The sequence below is a fragment of the Epinephelus lanceolatus genome, chromosome 1 (genome assembly GCF_041903045.1).
Source record: "Epinephelus lanceolatus isolate andai-2023 chromosome 1, ASM4190304v1, whole genome shotgun sequence".
In the NCBI taxonomy this organism is placed as follows: Eukaryota; Metazoa; Chordata; class Actinopteri; order Perciformes; family Serranidae; genus Epinephelus; species Epinephelus lanceolatus.
This window is the reverse complement of record NC_135734.1, coordinates 14,816,290-14,836,364: the sequence shown is the minus strand read 5'-3', so window position 1 is coordinate 14,836,364 and position 20,075 is coordinate 14,816,290. Positions and strand designations below refer to the sequence as shown.

At 38.5% G+C, this 20,075-nt stretch overlaps 1 protein-coding gene across 3 annotated transcripts; it reads left to right on the top strand.

The window, feature by feature from the left end:
• Positions 1–873: 873 nt before the first annotated feature.
• Positions 874–18,376, top strand: cdk4 (cyclin dependent kinase 4). Of its 3 annotated transcripts, none has more exons than XM_033627714.2 (8): positions 874–1,090; positions 11,331–11,565; positions 11,652–11,787; positions 11,966–12,133; positions 13,041–13,150; positions 14,952–15,002; positions 15,090–15,225; positions 17,320–18,376. In XM_033627714.2, the coding sequence occupies exons 2-8, from the start codon at positions 11,348–11,350 to the stop codon at positions 17,407–17,409; spliced, it is 909 nt and encodes a 302-aa protein (XP_033483605.1). In that variant the 5' UTR covers positions 874–1,090; positions 11,331–11,347; the 3' UTR covers positions 17,410–18,376. The 3 variants fall into 3 exon arrangements, with proteins under 3 accessions (XP_033483605.1, XP_033483604.1, XP_033483606.1); XM_033627713.2 differs by having other exon boundaries at positions 874–1,132; XM_033627715.2 differs by lacking the exon at positions 874–1,090 and adding an exon at positions 1,217–1,901.
• Positions 18,377–20,075: the final 1,699 nt, after the last annotated feature.

The following is a 20,075-nucleotide window of genomic DNA, read 5'->3' as shown; positions in this document are numbered from 1 at the left end:
TAAAGGCCTGTCTCAAATATAGGCCTGTTGATTTCAGTGATTTGAGTAAATAATAGCCCAGGTTATTCATTGGAGTTTTATGGTATTCTCTTGGTTTATTAATTAAAAAAATTCTTTCTTTCACTAATGCTGTTTTCATATTTGCAATTAGAGTTTGCACTTTTACATCTTTAACTATAAAAAAATAGGATGACTTTGGAATTATGAACCATGTAATTAAACTGATGACAAAAAAATTGTTTTTGAAAAATCTTTCACAGATGGAAATAAAGGTTGGTGCAGTTTTTACTCAACTGTAGAGTATACAATACAAACAGAGACAAATCGTTGCCAACATATTTCAAGTATTTGCTTGAAGCTCATTTGATCAGCTGAATTTTATATATGGTGGTCTTCTGTCTCCTCGCAGCTGCATGCATTACTTGTGATATAACTGATTTATGTATGACTGTTTATTTCTCTCCCTTTTTATCTTGTGCTAATATTTTTGATACATTGTTTTCTTTATTCATGGATATAAGTTAGTTTTACATGTTTTTTTGGTGAGATGGCTTTATTTATTTTTTAATCCCACCAGCACAATCATTTAACTCCCGTAAAGTATTATGCTTTATGTATTTTGTTACGTTTGTAAATAGCTACATAATTTAAAACATTTTCTGTGGTATGCTGATGTAGGTGTGTCTACATGTATGTCTAGTATCTTACATAAACAACAGCAGACAAAAAGAACTGATATAAAACCATGCATTTTGCAGCTGTGGAACATGGATTATATGATGTCTGTAACTTTATGTGCCACAACTGAGCTTTAAGGTCTCCATACATGACAATGCTGTGAAGATTTTTAGCTCCGCCTCCTCCAAGAGTTGCCAGAAGCAACAGGAAGCGACAACCCCAAAAAGAGTGCAGCAGGCTGGAAGAAAAAATAGAGGAGGCCGAAATCACAATCTGTTGATTGGCCTCTGCTCATCAGATCCACCGCTGAAGCTGCAAACCTCCACCCGGACCCGACCTGCCGCTCCTGACCCGCTTCTGGAGGAGTTTATACGTGGCACAGCAGACAGCATGTCCTCCTCATAAAGCTAAAGTAAAGCCTACCTGCCGCACAACACACACACACGCAGGCGAGGTGAGTGTCTGAGCTGTCGTTTACATGACTGTGATTCATGTGTGTGTGTGTATGTGACACTTGGGTAGTTTATGTAATGTGGCACAGATGTGGAAATGGAAGTTGCTGGCGGTGATCTGTCTCTGTCGTGTGTACTTTTTACTGTCTCCCTCCGCCACGTCAGTGAACATGTAGGTGAGGAGGGGGAAAAAGTCCGTGTGGCCTGTTGTTGCTTCACTTTTTTATGCCAGTTTAATTAACAAAGGAGCGCTATGGAGGAGCACCACGTGTCGGGACAGAGGGTTCCTGGCCTGTGTCTGCCTCCGCCCACTGGTCTGCAATGTCCGGCTGGATTAAATGAATGAAATGTGGGAGAGAAGTTTGGTTGATGATCGATCCTGACAGACTGGTGATCGATAGCGGCTGTTGGAGGCCTCAGTGTTGTGAGACAGCAGTGAAACTTCCAGGTGTTGTGCTAAAATCTGCCCCCCCCCCTCTCCTTCCTCTGGTGTTGTGAGCTGCTCTCTGTCACTGGGGAGGAGGAAACGGGGAGATGTTTTTAGGGTGACAAGTCATGTTACAGCCTGACCACTTCCTGTAGGACCAGAACAGCTTTGACATGAGCACCACATGAAGACAGAGGAGGACTTTAAGCAGACTAATTCTGCAATCCAGTGGGGGTGTATGAGACCAAGCTGTTGTTTTGTTCTGGATTTCCCCCTGCAGTCAAATGAAGGTGGGGACACAGATCCAGATGATACTAACAATCCAGCAGGCCAGATTCGTTAATGTAAGTCAAGAACAGTGATGCTATTATATAGTTTCCATCCAGAGAGCACTCACAGATTTACTTTCAAACAGTAAAATGTCTGCCTCAGTACATATCTAGGTCATAATTTAAAAAAATGTAAGGAACTATTTTATTTTTCTTGAGTATTTTCATTTTCTGCTACTTTATACTTCTGCCTCACTACATTTAAGAGGCAAATGTTGTACTGTAACACATTTATTTATTAACTTTAGCTACTTTGCAGATTCAGAATAATTATACAAATATAATTAATAATTACAATGTGGTATTATAGATTGGGTTTGAAGATTGACAAACTACCCAGCAGATTAACTATATTAAGTCATTAAAATCAGTTCCACCATTACTAGCTTTAACATTAAAGCACTGCTTCACACATTAATAATTATAATCCAATAATAGCCTTTATATTAATGTGAGATTGAACCATTCTTTCTAATGAACACCTTTATTTTTTGGTACTTAACCCTTTGAAACCTGAGCAATTTAACCCACAGAAATAACCCATAAAATTTGCAAGAAATTAGTGAGGGAAAAAAAGAAAGAAAGTTAAAAACAAACAAAGAAATGACCTGGAAAAGTGCTTAAAAATTATAATACCATAATCTTTAATATGTAATAATAAATATTATAAATGTAGTATTTCCCTAGTGTTTTCTTTGGTACCTAGTTTTTAAAAGAATTTTCTAAACCTTTTTTTTTTTTTTTTGGCAGCTTGTGGGACATTTCTTACCAAGTTGCTCATTGCCTTTTTCCCCCGGATTTTTAAAGAAATTGCACTGAAAGCTCCAAAGGTGCTGAAAGCAGCACAAGAAAAGTGATGTTGCTCCAGGTTTCAGTGGGTTTAAGTATATTTTAATGCCAATAGGACTTTAACTTGTAGCAGTATTTCTACATTGTTGTTCTGCTACTTGTACTAAAAGATCTGAGCACTTCCTCCACCTCTGCATTGAAGTAAAAAAAAAAGAAAAATCAAGTGTTGATTGAGCTCTGTTTTGGTTATCAAGAAAAGAACTTTCTGCAATTTGACATTTGACAGCAGAGGCCTGGAAATTCACCCTTTTCTACAAGGCCTCTTTCTTCCTCATCAAGTATTGTCTCAGTCTTTGTGGCCCTCTGTGTCTCTGCTGCCTCCCACAGCAGTTGCCTCACAGTCTGCCTACAGTGGAAAGTTGCAAAATCAGCCTAATTACTTTTTATTACGCATCCAACATCTGTGACAATCTGTGAAGTCCTAATATATGATCATGTGTCATAGCTGTAGGGGCTTTCTGAGAGAGTGAAACTGGTGCTGCACCATCATAACACGGCCATGTTATTAGTAAGCATTTCAATGCATTTTTGATAGTTGCATCACACCAGAATGTTCTGGGAAGATTATGGAATTGTGTTTGTATTATCAAACATCACAAAAATCATTGGGAGAGCATTTTATAACAAAAATAAAATAGAATAAAAAGAAAGAAAGAGAAATAATTTAATAAGAGATTTACTTGGTTATTAATCCCTTTCTAAAAGTGTTAGTGAGTTCTGTTTTGTTGGTAGTTGTGTAAATGTTATTTTAATTTTGCCTGTAACCACTAGACCATAATTGATTTCTGGTTTTAATTGTTAACATAAGGCAGACTGTGTGGTCCTTTAAAGTAAATTGTTGCTCACAAATTCTAGTTCAATATTTAGGACAGTTGGGATCCCTCCTCAGTTGCTCTTCCTGAGGTTTCTACCGTTTTTTCCCCCCGTTAAAGGGTTTTTTTGGGGAGTTTTTCCTTATCTGCTGTGAGGGTCCAAAGGACAGAGGGATGTTGTATGCTGTAAAGCCCTGTGAGGCAAATTGTGATTTGTGATATTGGGCTTTATAAATAAAATTGATTGATTGATTGATTGTCACCATTAACAGTTGCCTGAAATTTAAAACAATAAACTCTATTTATATTCACATATATGATATAAAAACTAAAGTTAGTGTAGTTAGTGTATCTTACTAACTAACTCACTAACTAACTAATTGTACCAAAAGGTAATTTAAAACAAACACAAGCTCTTTTTTTTATTGAATAATGTACAGTATCAGTTCATGAACTTAGATTCCTGCAGGGTTGAAACGAAAGTTTATTGGACACACATACAGTTGGATCTTTCTCTGTATGTAATGATTTTGGAAAGAACCTCAATAGGTCAGTGATAGGTCACTGGGTGTCTCTTATATGTAGAAAATGGATACAGGTTTTTGTGAGTAGTCAACTCAACTTCATTTTGAAGTTATGAAGAATCAGCTACAAACCTTTATGACTTGAATTTAATTTGTTTGGTCGAAGCATCATAACAAGAAAGTCTGAAAATAAAACATACAACGATGCTGCATTAAAATGTTGCTTAATATTGGTGGTATTTTCGTTCTGTTTCTTCATGTTGCTGAATGAAGGCAATTATCTTATTTCGAAGGACAGTTATTTGCAGTCTTATTTCTCAGTTGAGTTCTGACATGAATAGTGTTGACAGGAATTTGTATTTCTTGCACATACCCAGGAATGCAGGCGGCTTCTCGTCCGCAGACACTGTGACTCAACTATCTTTGCATAAGAGGAAGAAATGTGGTGTGCTTAACGTGCATAATGCAACATCTCTTCCTCATATTAACTACAGTTTATACTGACCACTTCAATACTTGTGGTTTGGCATCTGAATATTCAGACCCTAGGCTATAACATCCTTAAGCCTTATATTGTTTAATTTCACGTTTATTTTCACAAGTTTATAATCAAGTATTTCACCCAGTAAAGTAAAACTGAATACCTTGAGATATAATTAACCATGTTGGGTTTTTAATGTTTGGTAGATTAGCTCTGGTGAGATTTGCATACAGGCTGTAACTGTGATTCATCAAATCATCTAAATTTTTAAAAAAATAGCCCAAAAAAGGCATATGCACCGGTATGCGGTATATTACAGCATTCACCAGTGGCTCTGTGTTCATCTATTTTCTTCTCCGGGCTCATAAAGCAACTGTGGATGCAAAGTTACAGTCCAAACAGGCTGTCAACAAAATTATTTTACAGCTGTTTCGGGAGTTAGATTTTGGAGTACCAGCTGTGGGGAATGAAGAGACTGGTATACAACAGAACAGAAGAGAATGAAATCCTTGTTGAAGTGTTTGGCTTGCAGTGGATTGTGTTTCTGCTCTTTTGTTGCTGCACTTTTCTCACTCTCCCCTGCAGAAACAATTTTAGCTGCAGCCCCACTTCATCGCTTTCACACTTTGTCTGCCCTAACAAGTCCACTGCGATTATAGTTTACACACAGTGTGGTGAGGCATGACGCCGAAATGTTTTCTATGGACAGTTTAGTATTTTATTCATGATGATCTTTTATTAAGAGATTAAAATTAATGTTTTATCTGTAGAAAAGATAAAAAATAGAAGTCAAAAAGTGGTGAAAATTGCAATTTCCTGGAGCCCAATGTGATGTATTCAAACCGCATATTTTATCCAACCAGCAGTTCAAAACCCAAAGATATTCTGTTAACTATAATTTAGGAAAAAAATGAAATGTCAAAGCCTCACATTTAAGAAGCTGGAACCAGCAAATGTTTGGCATTTTTGTTTGAAAAGTGACTGAAAGGACACATTTTCTTTCGGCTGACTGATGGATCAGTAGACTAATCCTTTCGGCTCTGGTTGCATCCATTTTTCTGACTGCAGTATAAGCTGGCTTAAAATTATGTTGGTCGAAGATATCAACACGAATCTATCACCTATGGATCATGATGTCTTTGTGGATTAAAGTATGAAAATTGATAAGCAGTGGGCAATGGTGGGTAGTAAATAAATAATACTGGAAAAAAGACAGTACACTTCCTGTTTCTTTCAGAGCTTGAGATCAGGTTGAGCATGAGTGGAGAACAGGGCTTTAATAGTTATTTTTCCCTCCATACCAACAAATCAGTCATGGAGGCAGATGTCAATCATTTTACAAAAATTCTGAGCATCATGATCAAGGTCAAACTACAGAGGATCTAAAGGCAGGCACAGTGGTTTCTTAGGCAGCCATCGCTCACCTGATAGGAGGGATGGGGTTGTGAAGATGATGCTGATGCTGCTCTGTCTTTAGAATAATGAGCATTGACATTTTGAACTTAGCACCTCACATCCTCATCCCATGAACTGTACTGGAAAAGCCCTGAAGGCAGCAGGAATAAGAGGAGGCAGAGGAGCACTGAAGCACCACTATTAAATAGGACGTAATGCCTGGTATGAAGGTGACAGGTGTCAGTGTTGAGTAGGTGGAAGGGGTGCACTGTATGGAGGCTTGAACAAAGGGAAGGAAGGAGTGGGATGATGCTGTGTCTCTGTGGTTGTGTGCTGATGGATGGCGCTGGTGAAGAGGCCAGAGGAAAGTTAGAGGGGATGGGACAGAAAAGCTGTTTTGGGTTGAGTGGTTGAACGTGCTTCCTGTGCTGGCAGAGTGGCGGCCAAAAGTCCTTCATCAAGTGTATTTGCTTTAAAATGGCGTCTCGTTCAGTGAGTCATTTGACTTCTATCAGGAGGTCAGGTACTTTGTCCTGTAGCTCGCAGATTATAAAACATTTGGCGAATGTAGAAGAGCATTGATGAATTGCTCTTTGGATATGTCTAAAAATATTTCACATATTTCAGTGCTTTGCACCCGAAGTACCTGGAGAGCTCTTACGAGGCCTTACTCTAATAGAGGCCAACACAGCTCGCCATAAAATGCTGTGCATTAAGCTCCAAGCATAGTTGACTCCTGCCGCCAGAATGGTTAAAAAATGAGAAGAGTTGTATATTAACAGCCACTCTGTTTCCACTGAAAAGGTGAAAAGTGTGAGTGAAGCTGTCGTTGCCTCTATATGATGTTAAAACTGCACCAAACAACATTTTTAATTTAACAACAGGTCAAATGGCCATGTGCATGTGAATTATTGCCCTATGCAGTTTACCTCAGCTCTTCAAAGCAATTTAGTGTCTTGTAGCTAATTGTTTTGGTTTTACAGCTCTTAACTTTACTGTTTTTTCTTCTCTCTGCTCTCATCAACGTCATTCCCAGCAGTATCAGGGTCTTATAGACTGACTGCACTGCCAGCACCAAACAGCAGTCACACTAAATAGGCAACTAGCTGGTGGACATAGTGGAACACTTAGCAGCTAAAGAGCCGGACATTTCCTCTCAGAAGTCGGTGGAGACCAAAACTGAGCTAAAATGCCGCCAGCCGGCTGGGAAAAATGACTACAAATGAATACTAATATCCAGGGTTTGAACAAAGTGCTTGAGGTGCTTGAAGTATTTGAATTCAGCACTCTGTTCAGTTTAGGAATAGATGGTACAATCCGTTGATGCACATACTGAGACTGTTATTGGGAGTAATAGTTCCGCCTGTGGGTTTCCAAGTGGGGGCCAAAGGGTTACGGTTAGATGGACAGAAAAGTAGGAAAGAGCATAGGTAGATAGAAAAGTAAGAAGGAGCTAGGGGAGGCAGAGCCAAGGAGAGACGTCTGTGTGGACTGAACACTCCCCTGCCGGACTGGGCCGCACACTCTACCTTCCCCGTCTCCCCCATTTTGATGAGGGCGGAGTTTAACTGGTCAATTTTGTTGCACATACTTGAGATTGTGAGGGAAAGTTGGAGCCAGGGAGGGCAAACGCTTCACTGGGGGTAATCAGGTGGGTACTCTGCTTTACTGGTGTGTCTATGATAGGCCCACAACACCTCCAGAGGGCTCATCGGCAACACCTGGAATTTAAGTACCAAATCTAAAAATCAGACATTTCCTTGAAAATAGTACTTGAATAAAATTGAGAAGATAACAAAATGATAAAATACTTAATTAAATGTTTTAGAAAATATTTTAAACCAGGAAATGGAGATCGGCTGTGCTTGCAATTATTTTCTAATGTTGTTTGAGCAGTACGAGCTGTGACCTGCTCTGTGCTCTGTACGTGTTCCTGCTTTTTTTATTCCTTGCCAATCTCATGCCGTAACTGAATATTAATAATCAGTTAATTGATAGTAAGTCATGTTTAAGCCCTGGTAGCATGTATTTGCTCCATTTATGAATTTGCATATTTCTGTTGCAACATAAGCTCGTGGAGAAAACAATTTAATCCTTGAAAATAAAAATGAGTGCTTGAAAAAGTACTGGAAAGTCCTTGACTTTGACTTTCCCATGTCTGTATGAATCCTGAAAATCATTTTGCGTCTGTTGAATGTGTAAATAGGTTACTGTTTGCTAGCATCATTGCTATTAGAAATTAGAAAGGTGATATTTTTTCAGTGTTGTGTTTATCTTGTATTATTGCCACCAAGGGGCCAACAAAAGAAATTAAGTGAAGTAAGGAATAATACAGCGAGCGAGTCATTATTGCGAAATGAACCGTGACTGCGTGATGAAGGTCTTGCATCATTGCTGCAAATTATCTAGCTTATTACACGGCTGCTTACTAAAGAAATTAATAGTTTGATACTAACTGTTGATTTGTAAATTATTTTTTTGCTTCTGCTGCATGTCTCTGATGAGAAGTGCATCCACAGCAATGGTTTGTTATTCACAGCAACAATCTGCTAATCAGAAATACCCATCAGACCAATCAGAATTGAGTGTAAGCCCTGTAATAATGCAGGTTTAAAATGTCTGCCTCCATTTTAATGTTTAGCTGTAAGTGTTTATAGCAGCCTGATTGTGTTAAATGCTCACCTCCCCGGTGATAACTGAACTTTATCGACCCCTAACAGGGAATTGAAACCTGATTTTATTGGCTCTAATTAATATAGATGATAGAGTTGGGCAATATGATGAAACAGAAGCGATGTGTCTACTGTGAGATAAACTGCTGTAGCGTAGCTATAGTTTAATTATCTCTGGTTGTGTTGGGAAATGTTGCAAATCAGCAGACAGAGCTGCTTTAGTATATTATTTGATTTACAGGATCTTTGTATCACAGTGATGAAGTAATCCGATGTCTTTTAGGCATTTAACTCACTGGAAGAGACAGTCCTATTTTATTTAGACACAGTTTTACAATCTTCAACAATATTTGTGTAATTGCAAATGTTGCACATTCAGCACAGTCAGAATAGCCGAGTCAGCTTCTTGGCACATTCTCCAGGTTTTTGAGCTGTACAGCGCGTCCCTCTTTGATGCTGCCTATTCTGTACACAGCAGTGCTCTAACCTCTACACAATGACAGACAGCATAAAGCAGCAGTGTTTTACAAATGGTGTTACTAAGGTAAAAAGAAACAGCCTGTGTTTCCCTTTGTCGAGCGCAGTGTTACAACAGATTGGTGTGTTGTTATGCAAACTGAGAACTTACATGACTGCACCACATACAGATTATCTCCTCCTCAGACACTGATGAGGGTCAGAGGTCTGCTGCTCCATACATGGCCAGCTGCTCCGACTGATCATTAGATGAAACTCTCCTCCACGCTCCTGCACTACTTTACTTGCACTGAAGCATCCTGCAATGTCTTATTGTATATGCAGCTTCTCACAGCCAGAGAGGGCTGTTCTTGTCCAGTACTGAAAGTTCATTATACTGGTTCACTGTGGTGAGATGTTTTTTATGTCACTTGGTCCACCAGTTTGTTACAGACTTGAATAACTCAACAACTACGGGATGGATTGCTATTAACTTTTGTTTTTACGGACATTCAGGTTCCTAGACAACGTATCCTAAGAACTTTGGTGATCCCGGACTTTTCTCCTGCCGCCATCATGAGTTGACGTTTGTGTTTTTCATGCTTCCGCAGTGGCAATAGCCCTGGTTAGATGCATTATGTTTTTGGGTTGTCCCTCTGTCTGTCCCATTCTTGTAAACTTGATATCTCAGGAACGCCTTGAAGGTATTTCTTCAAATTTGGCACAACCTTCCACTTGGACTCAAACATGAACTGATAAGAATTTGGTGGTGGAAGGTCAAAGTTTTAGGTCACTTTGACCTTACAACACACAGTTTTGGCAATAACTCAAGAATGCACATGCTAATTATGACAAACATGTCACACAAATGGCTATGTCTCTAAAATGATGAAGTGACGTCACTGTGACATCATGTTCTGCAACTCAGAAGGTGAGACGTTTGGTCGGATACTGAATTGGTGACGCTAATTTTGGGTGCCCACCTTGAAACTTTGCTGATTGTTTAGATCTTATATGCTGCCGGGCCAAAGGTGTGTGTTAGACATTCACGTGTTAGAATTTGTAACTTCTTTGACGCAACATTCATATTTGAACTGTCATGGCTACAACTTTGTTTTCTCTCTTGTTCCTCTGGTTGTCCACTGCAAGCTCATTGTTTAGCTGATGTTGAGCTTCAGGTGATTGTCGTTGCACCATGTGACAAAGTTCTCTATCAGTCCTCTGTACTGATTGCAGACAGCGTGTTTCTCTGCTAATTATTCACTGGAATCATGTCAATATAGTGATAACTTCCACTTGGCCAAAAAATACACTGAATGCCTGTTACTAAATACCTTCAAAATCTTCATTACATATATGAGTCTGGACTGACATGGCTGTAAAATGCAGGTACCAGGTAACTATTAGAATAGGCAATACAACATTAAAATAAAGTGGTGTGCAAAGTACATACAAGACAAAATAATCCAGATGCATACGATACTAACATAATGCACATAGCTGTAAACTCTGTCTTTGCATGTAAAGAAAACATTAAATATTGAGACATTTGAAGAAAAGGAAAACAACCAAAAAGACTCAAATAAAGACACCAGAAATAGAAAAATTATGTCATGTCCTTTAATGTCATTTAACCCTGTGCTTTGAGCTTTACTTTGGGGATTACTAGCTGTTTGATGGTTTTATGTATTTCTCCCGCTTTGCATGTTTTCACTTTTTTGTATTTGAATCTTCATCAAGGAGCAGCCTACATTTTCTTGCAACTTTATTTTTATACTAATTCAAAGTCTGTCTACTGGGTAGGTTTGAGTTTAGGGTCATTTTAGTTAACATGGACAGTTGATCCTAGATGAAAGCCAGTGGGAGGGGGGTCTGTGTTACTTTCTGTTGTATTATGTAGCGATGTGTTTAAAGTAAAGCTAGTTTCTAGTCAGTCCCAGTTTCATTTCCAGTATTTTCAGTAGAACAGCTCCAGGCTGCAGATTTGTGCGGTGTTTAAAAATCTCTGCTTCCTACTCTTTTTAAGTCGTTCATGCACTTGGATTTCAATTTTTCCAATAGAACTTAAAAAGTCATACATATAAGAGGGCATGTGGGCTGCTAAGAACAAGACAAGTCTTTTTAATTTTAAATAGAGCACTGAAAACTCTACATACATAATTTATAACCTTATATTGTCTTTTTATTGTAATTAATAGCATTAAAAGGTTTTGCATCTGATTTGATTTGATTTATGTGTCATACTCTGTCTCCAGTCTGTTTGATATTGGCCATGGCCCACGGCACCAGTATCCAGTATGAGCCTGTGGCAGAGATTGGAGGAGGCGCATACGGGACAGTTTACAAGGCCCGGGACACAGAGAGTGGGCAGTTTGTGGCTCTGAAGAGTGTGCGCGTCCAGACAGATCAAAATGGCCTCCCGGTCTCCACAGTCAGAGAGGTGGCTCTGTTGAGAAGGCTGGAGCAGTTTGATCACCCCAACGTGGTCAGGTGAGACAGCTGTCAAAGTGCTGTGCCATTTACAATTCACCTTGAACACCTCTTACAGAAGTCTCTGTTTTTGCTGTGCATTGCAGACTTATGGATGTATGTGCCACCCAAAGATCGGACCAGGAGACTAAAGTCACTCTGGTGTTTGAACATGTGGACCAAGACCTCAAGACGTACCTAGAGAGAGCCCCAGCTCCAGGATTATCCCCCACCCGCATTAAAGTGAGAAATGGAACAATTTCTGAACAAAACTGCATAATCTGTCAAATTGATCAGAAGGAAGCAAACTGGAAAGAATGGAGTGGGTTGTTTTGTTATTTAGGGCCTTTTAGCCAAGTTTTAAAGCAACCTCTGTTGAAATATTTAGTTACAGTTGAAATATTCCTGTGTGTTTCTGCAGGACCTGATGAGGCAGTTACTGTGCGGCCTTGCATTCCTTCACTCTAACCGCGTGATGCACCGAGACCTGAAACCAGAGAATATTCTGGTAACCAGCCAGGGCCAGGTGAAGCTGGCTGACTTTGGCCTGGCCAGGATCTACAGCTGCCACATGGCCCTCACTCCTGTGGTAAGAACTCACCTGGACTGCACCAGTAGTGTTTTTTGTGTCGCATATACAGCGTTTTCCAAAGCATATAATTATTTATTTATTTATTTTTAGTTTTAGTTTTAGTTTAGTAAATGCTAACTTGTTCACAAAGATAGTGCTAACATGCTAATGTTCAACAGGTGATAGCTACCAAGTTTAGCATCTCAGTTTAGCTTGTTAGCATGCTAACATTAGCTAATAAGCACTGTGCACAGTGCACAGCCTGTGACTTGATATTTGTAATGTTGTAAAATTAATTTTTAAAGAAAGGTCATATGGAAGGTAATGTTCGTAGGTCTGAATTCATTTTTAACTAGAGTAGAGCTGTTAGGCAGCTCTTGAGCTAAATGCTATCTTGTAGACAGGGAGCATGCTAACATTTGCTAATTAGCACTGAACACAAACAACTTGTGACTGGATATTTATACTGTAGTAACGATAATTTAAAAAGAAGGTCACCTGGAAGGTAGGAAGTCTGAAATCATCTCAATTTAGACTTGATATTTGTAATGCAGTAAAATTAATTTTTAAAGAAAGGTCATACAGAAGGTAATATTTGTAGGTCCAAAACCATCTCAGTTTAGCTTATTAGCATAATAACATTTGCCAATTAGTACTAAACACAAAGTACATACTGTAGTAAAATTAGTTAAAAAGAGAGGTCACCTGGAAGGAAGGATGTCTAAAATGTACGGTAAGCTTTGGAAAATGGTCAGCAGAGCCAGAGCGGCAGATTAAACACAGTTATTTTGTTGTTGATGACCGAAAAGTTGCAAAAGAGTACATAATTTCCTACATGTCACCATATGTTTTTGTTGGTTACTGATTTTCTCACTTGCATTGAAATGATTATACAGATGATGGATTCCATGTTTGTGTCTCCCAGGTGGTGACACTGTGGTACCGACCCCCCGAGGTTCTGCTGCAGTCCAGTTATGCCACACCTGTGGATATCTGGAGCACTGGCTGCATCTTTGCTGAGATGTTCAGACGCAAGTGAGTCACCAGAGTGATGTTCAGATAAAGATGACTGGCAATATATATATATAATCCTGTTTATATGTTTGTTATGATCAGTAAGTTGTATTTTGATAGTATGTGCATACCTGTGTCAGTGTTAAAATCCAGGTTTAAAAATATGTCTCTCAAAAACATGAACAGATTTTGATATAATTCCGTGAGAAGAGACGCCTCAGGCAAAGGAAGAGTGCATTAGATTTTGGTAGTGATCTTATTAAGTTACAAAGTAGCAGAGATTCGATTACATATATCCTGAAGGTACCTTTGCAAGGTGCAGGTTTGTGCTTACAAAGTGAGTTCTAGTTTTCTATAACTCCCCAGGCTAGCTCAGAGTTTGAAAACCACGTCTCCTACAAAATACATATATACCTCTAATTTGCTTTGCCAAACACGTTTTGGAGGAAACGGCTTCTTAGATTATGTTGTTTGGCAATGTTTTTTCAATCCAGAGAGAATTGCATCTTTGTATTGCATATAAATAATAAGGGTAGGGTGCACAAAGCACAGCCTCCTGTTTGTTTGTTGTTAGGTTTAGTTTACTAGGTTGGGGAAAGATTGTGGCTTTGGTTAAATATTAACAAAAGTCTTGTCCCATCTTGTGTTTCAAGTGAACAGATGAAATGAATTAACAACGAACAGTTAGCTTATATGCTAAATATAAATGTTTCCACATTATGTTGTTTGAAAAAACATCTCCTTTAAATGCTAATACAAACTAGCTGTACATGAACATAACTTTTAAGAGCAATGTCTGCACACAGAGCTTTTCCTTTTTATAGTCCCAGCCATACTAACACTATATTATGAGTCATTAGAGAACATTGAACACTATACAATATGATACTGATCTTCTTGGCAGAGAGAGGTATGTATTAACGTTAGGCTCATTCTCTCATTGACGATAATAGGAACACTCATTACCTGGGGATGTGAGCGTCCAGATTTTAACTCAAACATATCACACATCTAAACGTCAGAGCAGCCGTGATGAGTTTGCAGAGGGTTCAGATTTTATCTGTAAATGGATCACATTACAAGGTTATCAGAGGCTCCGGGGAAATCTGGTCTGGAACTTCAGACTGTCGGGAGGTGAAAGTGGGGAAAAACAGCTTTGCTTTGCCACACTCATTATGTTATGGCATATACACGTTTTTTATTTCAGCCTTCTTCCAACCAAGTCTGCAATAAATTTACTCTGAAAACTGCTATAGTTTTACTTTACGTCTTGAAGTCAAGTGTAATCATAATCATCATGCATGTTGATACAAACCCACTGACAGCTCAAAGACTTCAACACATCCAGACATGACTGGTGTGTGCATGCCCACAACAGTTTGTGCAAGCAAAAGCCTTAAAGTGACTGAAGCTTTTTAATGCTCATTAGTCTTGTTTGCAGTGTCTCTCCCTGATTAGCTTAGAACCAGTGCAGTGACACACACGGTAGCTCCATCTAGTGGTACAAATGACACAATGCATGAATACAGCGGTCAGCTCCAGTATGGAAATTCATGCTTCGAAATAATTACCTTATGCCTAGTTAGTGATAGTGATGATACAATAATTTGTTCATAGTATCATTAACAAGTTTATGTAGGTAATATTATGCAAGCTTATTCAAACAGTAGAGTCATGAAAGTCAATGCCAAGCTGTTAATCTGTGCCTAAAGGACATCATGTTACTGTTTGCCCTCCTGCACAAACAGCAGTTGCAGACATGTGACCTTATACAATGTCTGCTTCAATCTATTAACTTTGGTACAAACTTTCTGTCTGTTAGACCTTTGTTCTGCGGAGAATCAGAAGTGGACCAACTTGGCAAAATTTTTGAGTGAGTAAAAGAAAAATAGCCTCCATCACATTTACATAACTATATGATTCATATATCTATTTTACTGAAAATTCTGTTTTATTTCAGAGTTATTGGCCTGCCACCAGAGGATGAGTGGCCGACTGACGTAACACTCTCAAGAAAACACTTCCTCCCTCTCTTACCTCGCCCAATCACTGACTTTGTTCCAGAGATAAATGAGCAGGGGGCGCAACTATTGCTGGTAAGACTTCACCGTGAATTAAAATTAAAGCCTGAGTCCATCCTTCCTGGAAATTGATTCATTTTCAGCTGTATATAGAGTTGAAATCAGGACAGTAACAGATCATTAACCTCAGACTCCAGAGGAACTTTCTCTTTTAATAGTCTGCTGATGTTTAACACAAGCCACAAAATCTTCACTGGCGCGCTGTTAGAAATTCTCATGACTAATGTTACCTAACCAGCTGGTTAAACCAGAGGAGAGAGCAGGACACACAGCAGTCCCATCTGAACTTGGACAGTTTTCTTTATGCATTATAATTTACAGTGCTGGTAAAATTTAACATAAAACGTAAAATCACATTTTTCTTAAATGGAGTAGTATTTAATTTAACAAGAGATCTAAAAAACAAAATATACAGCAAATGTTGCTTCTCTGGACAAGTGCCTTCACAATACCTTTTAAAGTAAATGGTATATTTTATTTTGCCGCTCTCCATATAATGTAGAAAATAAAGGTTTAAAGAGAAAGTTTGGTATTTTTCAGCTTGGACCCTGTCTTCCCATGGTTTTGTGACTAATAAGCTTTTCACACTACATTTAGCCTCAGGCTAAGGGAGCTGTCAGCCCGGGGCTAAAACAGCATCCACACCGGTACAATCCTGACACATTCCAAGCAGACTAACCCTGACTTAACCCAGGGCTTGCTGGCCTTGCTCTGGAGCTTGGTTAGCCCTGGATTTTCAGGGTCAACCCCTAAAAATGGAATTAAACCAGGGCTAAAAGTTGCCGGTGTGAAACAGATCTAAGTGAACTATAGAATTCTATAATGTTAACATGAGTTACGTGGTCCAACAGAAATTTAATCCAGGGCGAAATAGAAGTGCAGTATGAATCCTATAGCCCTGGGCTTAGGTTAACCATGGTCTTAACAGTGTGTGTGTGTGAAAATGGGCTAAGTTTAGACAAGAGCCAGCTCTTAGTCAAAGGACAACGATAGCCCTGGACTAAGAGAACACAGTGTGAAAAGCTCAAAATGGAAAGAATTTTTATATGGGTATAGTATTGAGTGAGAGCGCTGTGAAATGGGCTGCAATGTAATTCCCCAGTGTTCTCACTAAAAGTGGTTGGTTTTGCTATTCACATGTTCAGATTGTTATTATAAGTATTTGACAACATTATGGAAAGGATCCTACAAAGAAATAAAACATTGTTTTTAACCTTTTGCTTGATGCCATCTGTTTGTTATCAACTCTTGAAATACTTACGAACGAGACTTCTCCTTGAGTGAGACTTTGTTAGGCAAACAGACTGGATAAAGTGAAAGGTAAAGAAAAATGTTTATTATCTCTGTAGGGTCCTTTCCATAATGTTGTTGGACACTTATAATAACAATCTGAGCATGCCAGTGACAAAAACAAGCACTTAAACTGGGCATACATTCATGTCTTAGTTGCCCCAAGTGGTTATATTGCAGCCCCTTTGCAGCTCCTGGCTGCAACGCTCTGTCACAGTACTGGATTATTTCAAAAAATGGTTGTTCCCATTAGTCACTTAGACACAAAATGTGGGAAAATGGGTCCAGGTTGAAAAATACAGAAGCTCCCCTTTAAGTGTGAAATGAAAAACACGATTTTAGGCAAGAATTTGTTAAAGTATCTAACTCCTATTGACCATAGAAGGCTAATGAGTTATATTAGATAATTTTTGGTGACTTTCTTAAACTTCTTTTTTTGACCAGTAACTTCCTGCTCTTTCCGCTGGTTGCCTGGCAACTGTCCTGGCCAAAAGATAGTATTGCACATAACCCTGCATAAACAGCATATTGTCTTTTATCTTTGATTTTTTAAATGGCTTAAACAGATGAGATATAAACATGTTGATTAGAGATCTTTTGAGTTGCTGGTAGGTAGATTTTCTTACCTTTGGGCAGAGCCAGGTTTGCTGATTCTCTCTTGTATCCAGTCTTTATGCTAAGCTAAGACAAAAACAGAGAGTGATATTAACCTCCTCACCTCACTCTCAGCAAGAGAAAGGATAAATGTATTTCTCAAAATTTGGAACTGTTCCCAAGACCTGACGCAGATCTAATATCCTGCTATTCTTTCTTCCACAGAAAATGTTGACCTTCGACCCTGTGAAACGAATATCGGCCCTGAATGTCCTTGAACATCCATATTTTCAGGATCAGGAGACATTGACTTGAAACGATGCAGTGAAATGTGCAATGAGAGGTAACAGTGTCTAAGTTTAGACCTGGCCTAACCTTAAAGGATTTAAAATTTATTCAGTGCATTACCTTTCAAGACGCCTGGGTTGTGCTTTGGGATTTTTTTTTGTTACTCCTACATCAAAAAAGGATTAAAGCCTGAGAAATGGAATAAAAAAAGAAGAGGAGTGAACAGACGGATCACTGGCATGCTTTCCGACGTCACAATTAATGATGTTAACATGTCGTGTCTTCAAGGACAGTACCAGTGTTTTTGATGTCTGATTTATGTATCAGTCCCGTCCACAGGGACCGATGCACAGAAACGTCTGTCGTCTTCTCTAAATGTTGCTCTTGTTACTTTTGTACAGTGTTTAGACAGAGGGAAGCGGAGATGTCGTCTTTTCTTGTTACAGGCTGAACATAGCCTGACAGAAGTGACACCTCAGGGTTAGAAGAGCCAGTTGTTAGTGATCGTACTGTATTTTTGTTGATATTTATCATACTATCATACTAAAGGAACAAAAAGACCATGGGTTTTGGGAAAATCATGAGGAACTGAAATAATAGTCTGAAATATGCAGAAGAAAATGCACAAGAAAGACACACATGACAAAAATACTGGTATTGCCCTTAAATATTGTTATAAATTGTTTCTTTTGTCCAAGGACTGAAGGGTTGGACTTCATTTCATTTTTAACAGTTTCTGTCTGTTTGCTAAAACCATCTTAAATCAACCAGCACTGCAACTACAAATGAATTAAAAAAAATGTAATCACATTCAGATTTCATTCGTATATTATACAGATGACAGTATAACATGGATAAACATGATTCTATGAAATATTTTGTGAAAAATACAATGAACTATATCAGATACTAACAAATAAAAGTTAGCGTCACAATGCTGTTTTTGTTTTCTAATACTGACCAAATAAACAGTTAATGAATGTGGCTGTCTAAATCAGCAAGAGCTGATTTCTTGTACTTTCTTTTTTCTCCTTTTTTAAAATTTTTCATTTTATTCTATTTTTTTTTTTTTGCAGATTAGTGTTTGCTTTTCAAATTGGGGTGACCAAATGATTTACTATTTCACGTTCATAAAGTAGCTGGAAGATTTGCAAGAGATGGATGCTAAAAGAAATAAATAAATCGATCACGTATCCTGAATTTAGCTCATGATGATATTCAAACTCCAACGAACAACAACATTCAATTCTACATTTCCCTTAACATAACTCGATAGTTTCCCTTCCTGCCCACTAAATGCCACACCTTTCAAACCCCACCCCCACGCCACTCAGGGTTTATGTAAATGTATGTAAATTGGCATTTTCCAGGGTCAAGCCCCAATGACATCATTACAGGATATTTTCTCAGAAACGTTGCAGATTTTCAACCAGCTCAGTGTCATAGCAGTGTGGGCAGTATGTGCAAATGAACTGTATTTGGCTTCCCCCATGCTGCAAACCCCAGAACTCCCTACCCATCTAGCAGAATTATGTGGAACATGTCATGGAAATTGGCCGCGTTTTGGGTCACCCAGCAGTCAGATGAGTAGAGTGTTTCAGGCACTCGGAGCGCAAGGGGAAGCACACAGTTCATCTGCACACACCGCAATGACACACACCTGGGACACACAATTGGCAGTTTCCTTTTAAAAAAACTCCTTTCATAACCAGAGGAAACATTGAGTACTTTCCATGCTCCAAAGCTCACCTTGAACTGGTCACTGTGGTCACAAAAAAGAGAATCTGATGAGTTAGGTTAACAATTACTAAAAACTGTTAAATTTCCCAACATTAAAGAATGTCAGATTGTATTGCCCAGTTATTGGCCAACATTTATACACAGTATAATTTAGACCTAAAATGACATAAAGGCTGTTATTGTGGAAAATTGGCCTATTAGCTTTCCTGCTGAGTAAGATGAGAAAACTGAAACCATTCTCATGTTTGTATTGTAGCCTAAATATGAAGCTACCACCAGCAGCTGATTAGCTTAGCATAGACAGAAAACATGAAACAGCTACCCTATATCCAAAGGTGAAGGAAAAGTTGGCAATAATATGCTATAATTAATCTGTTTAATACATACAGAAACCTAAGTGTAAAAATGACAAGACAATGACCATATATAAACCAATAAGATATAATGTGTTGATTAGTAAGCTTTAGAGGTGTGTGTAGGTGGATCTTGTTACCACCATTGTTCCAAGGCAAGCTAATTGTTTTCCACTTTCATGCTAAGCTAACTGGCCTCTAGCTTCAGCTACATATATTATCTTGCAGATAAATAAATGATAGTTATCAGTCTTCTGCTCTAACTCTTGGCAAGAAAGTGAATAACCCAAAATGTCAAACTAGTCCTTTAACCAATGAACTGAAGTAAAATTCTGCTCCAGCTGTTTTGCAGGTTACACTTTCCTCCAAATTTGACAATTAGCTGTCATTATTTCATCAAAATAAGAAACTAATTTCCCTAAATTGATATAATGTGTCAATCAAATCCACACATCTCATTATTAAATATTATTATTACATTAAGGTGACAGTATTTACCTGAAGCTAATATTCATGTGCACACATAATTTTTATTCAAAGTGTATTATTACAACTTCTATATTTAGCTCAGAGTTTCCCGCTTGTAAGGTTTACAGTGTT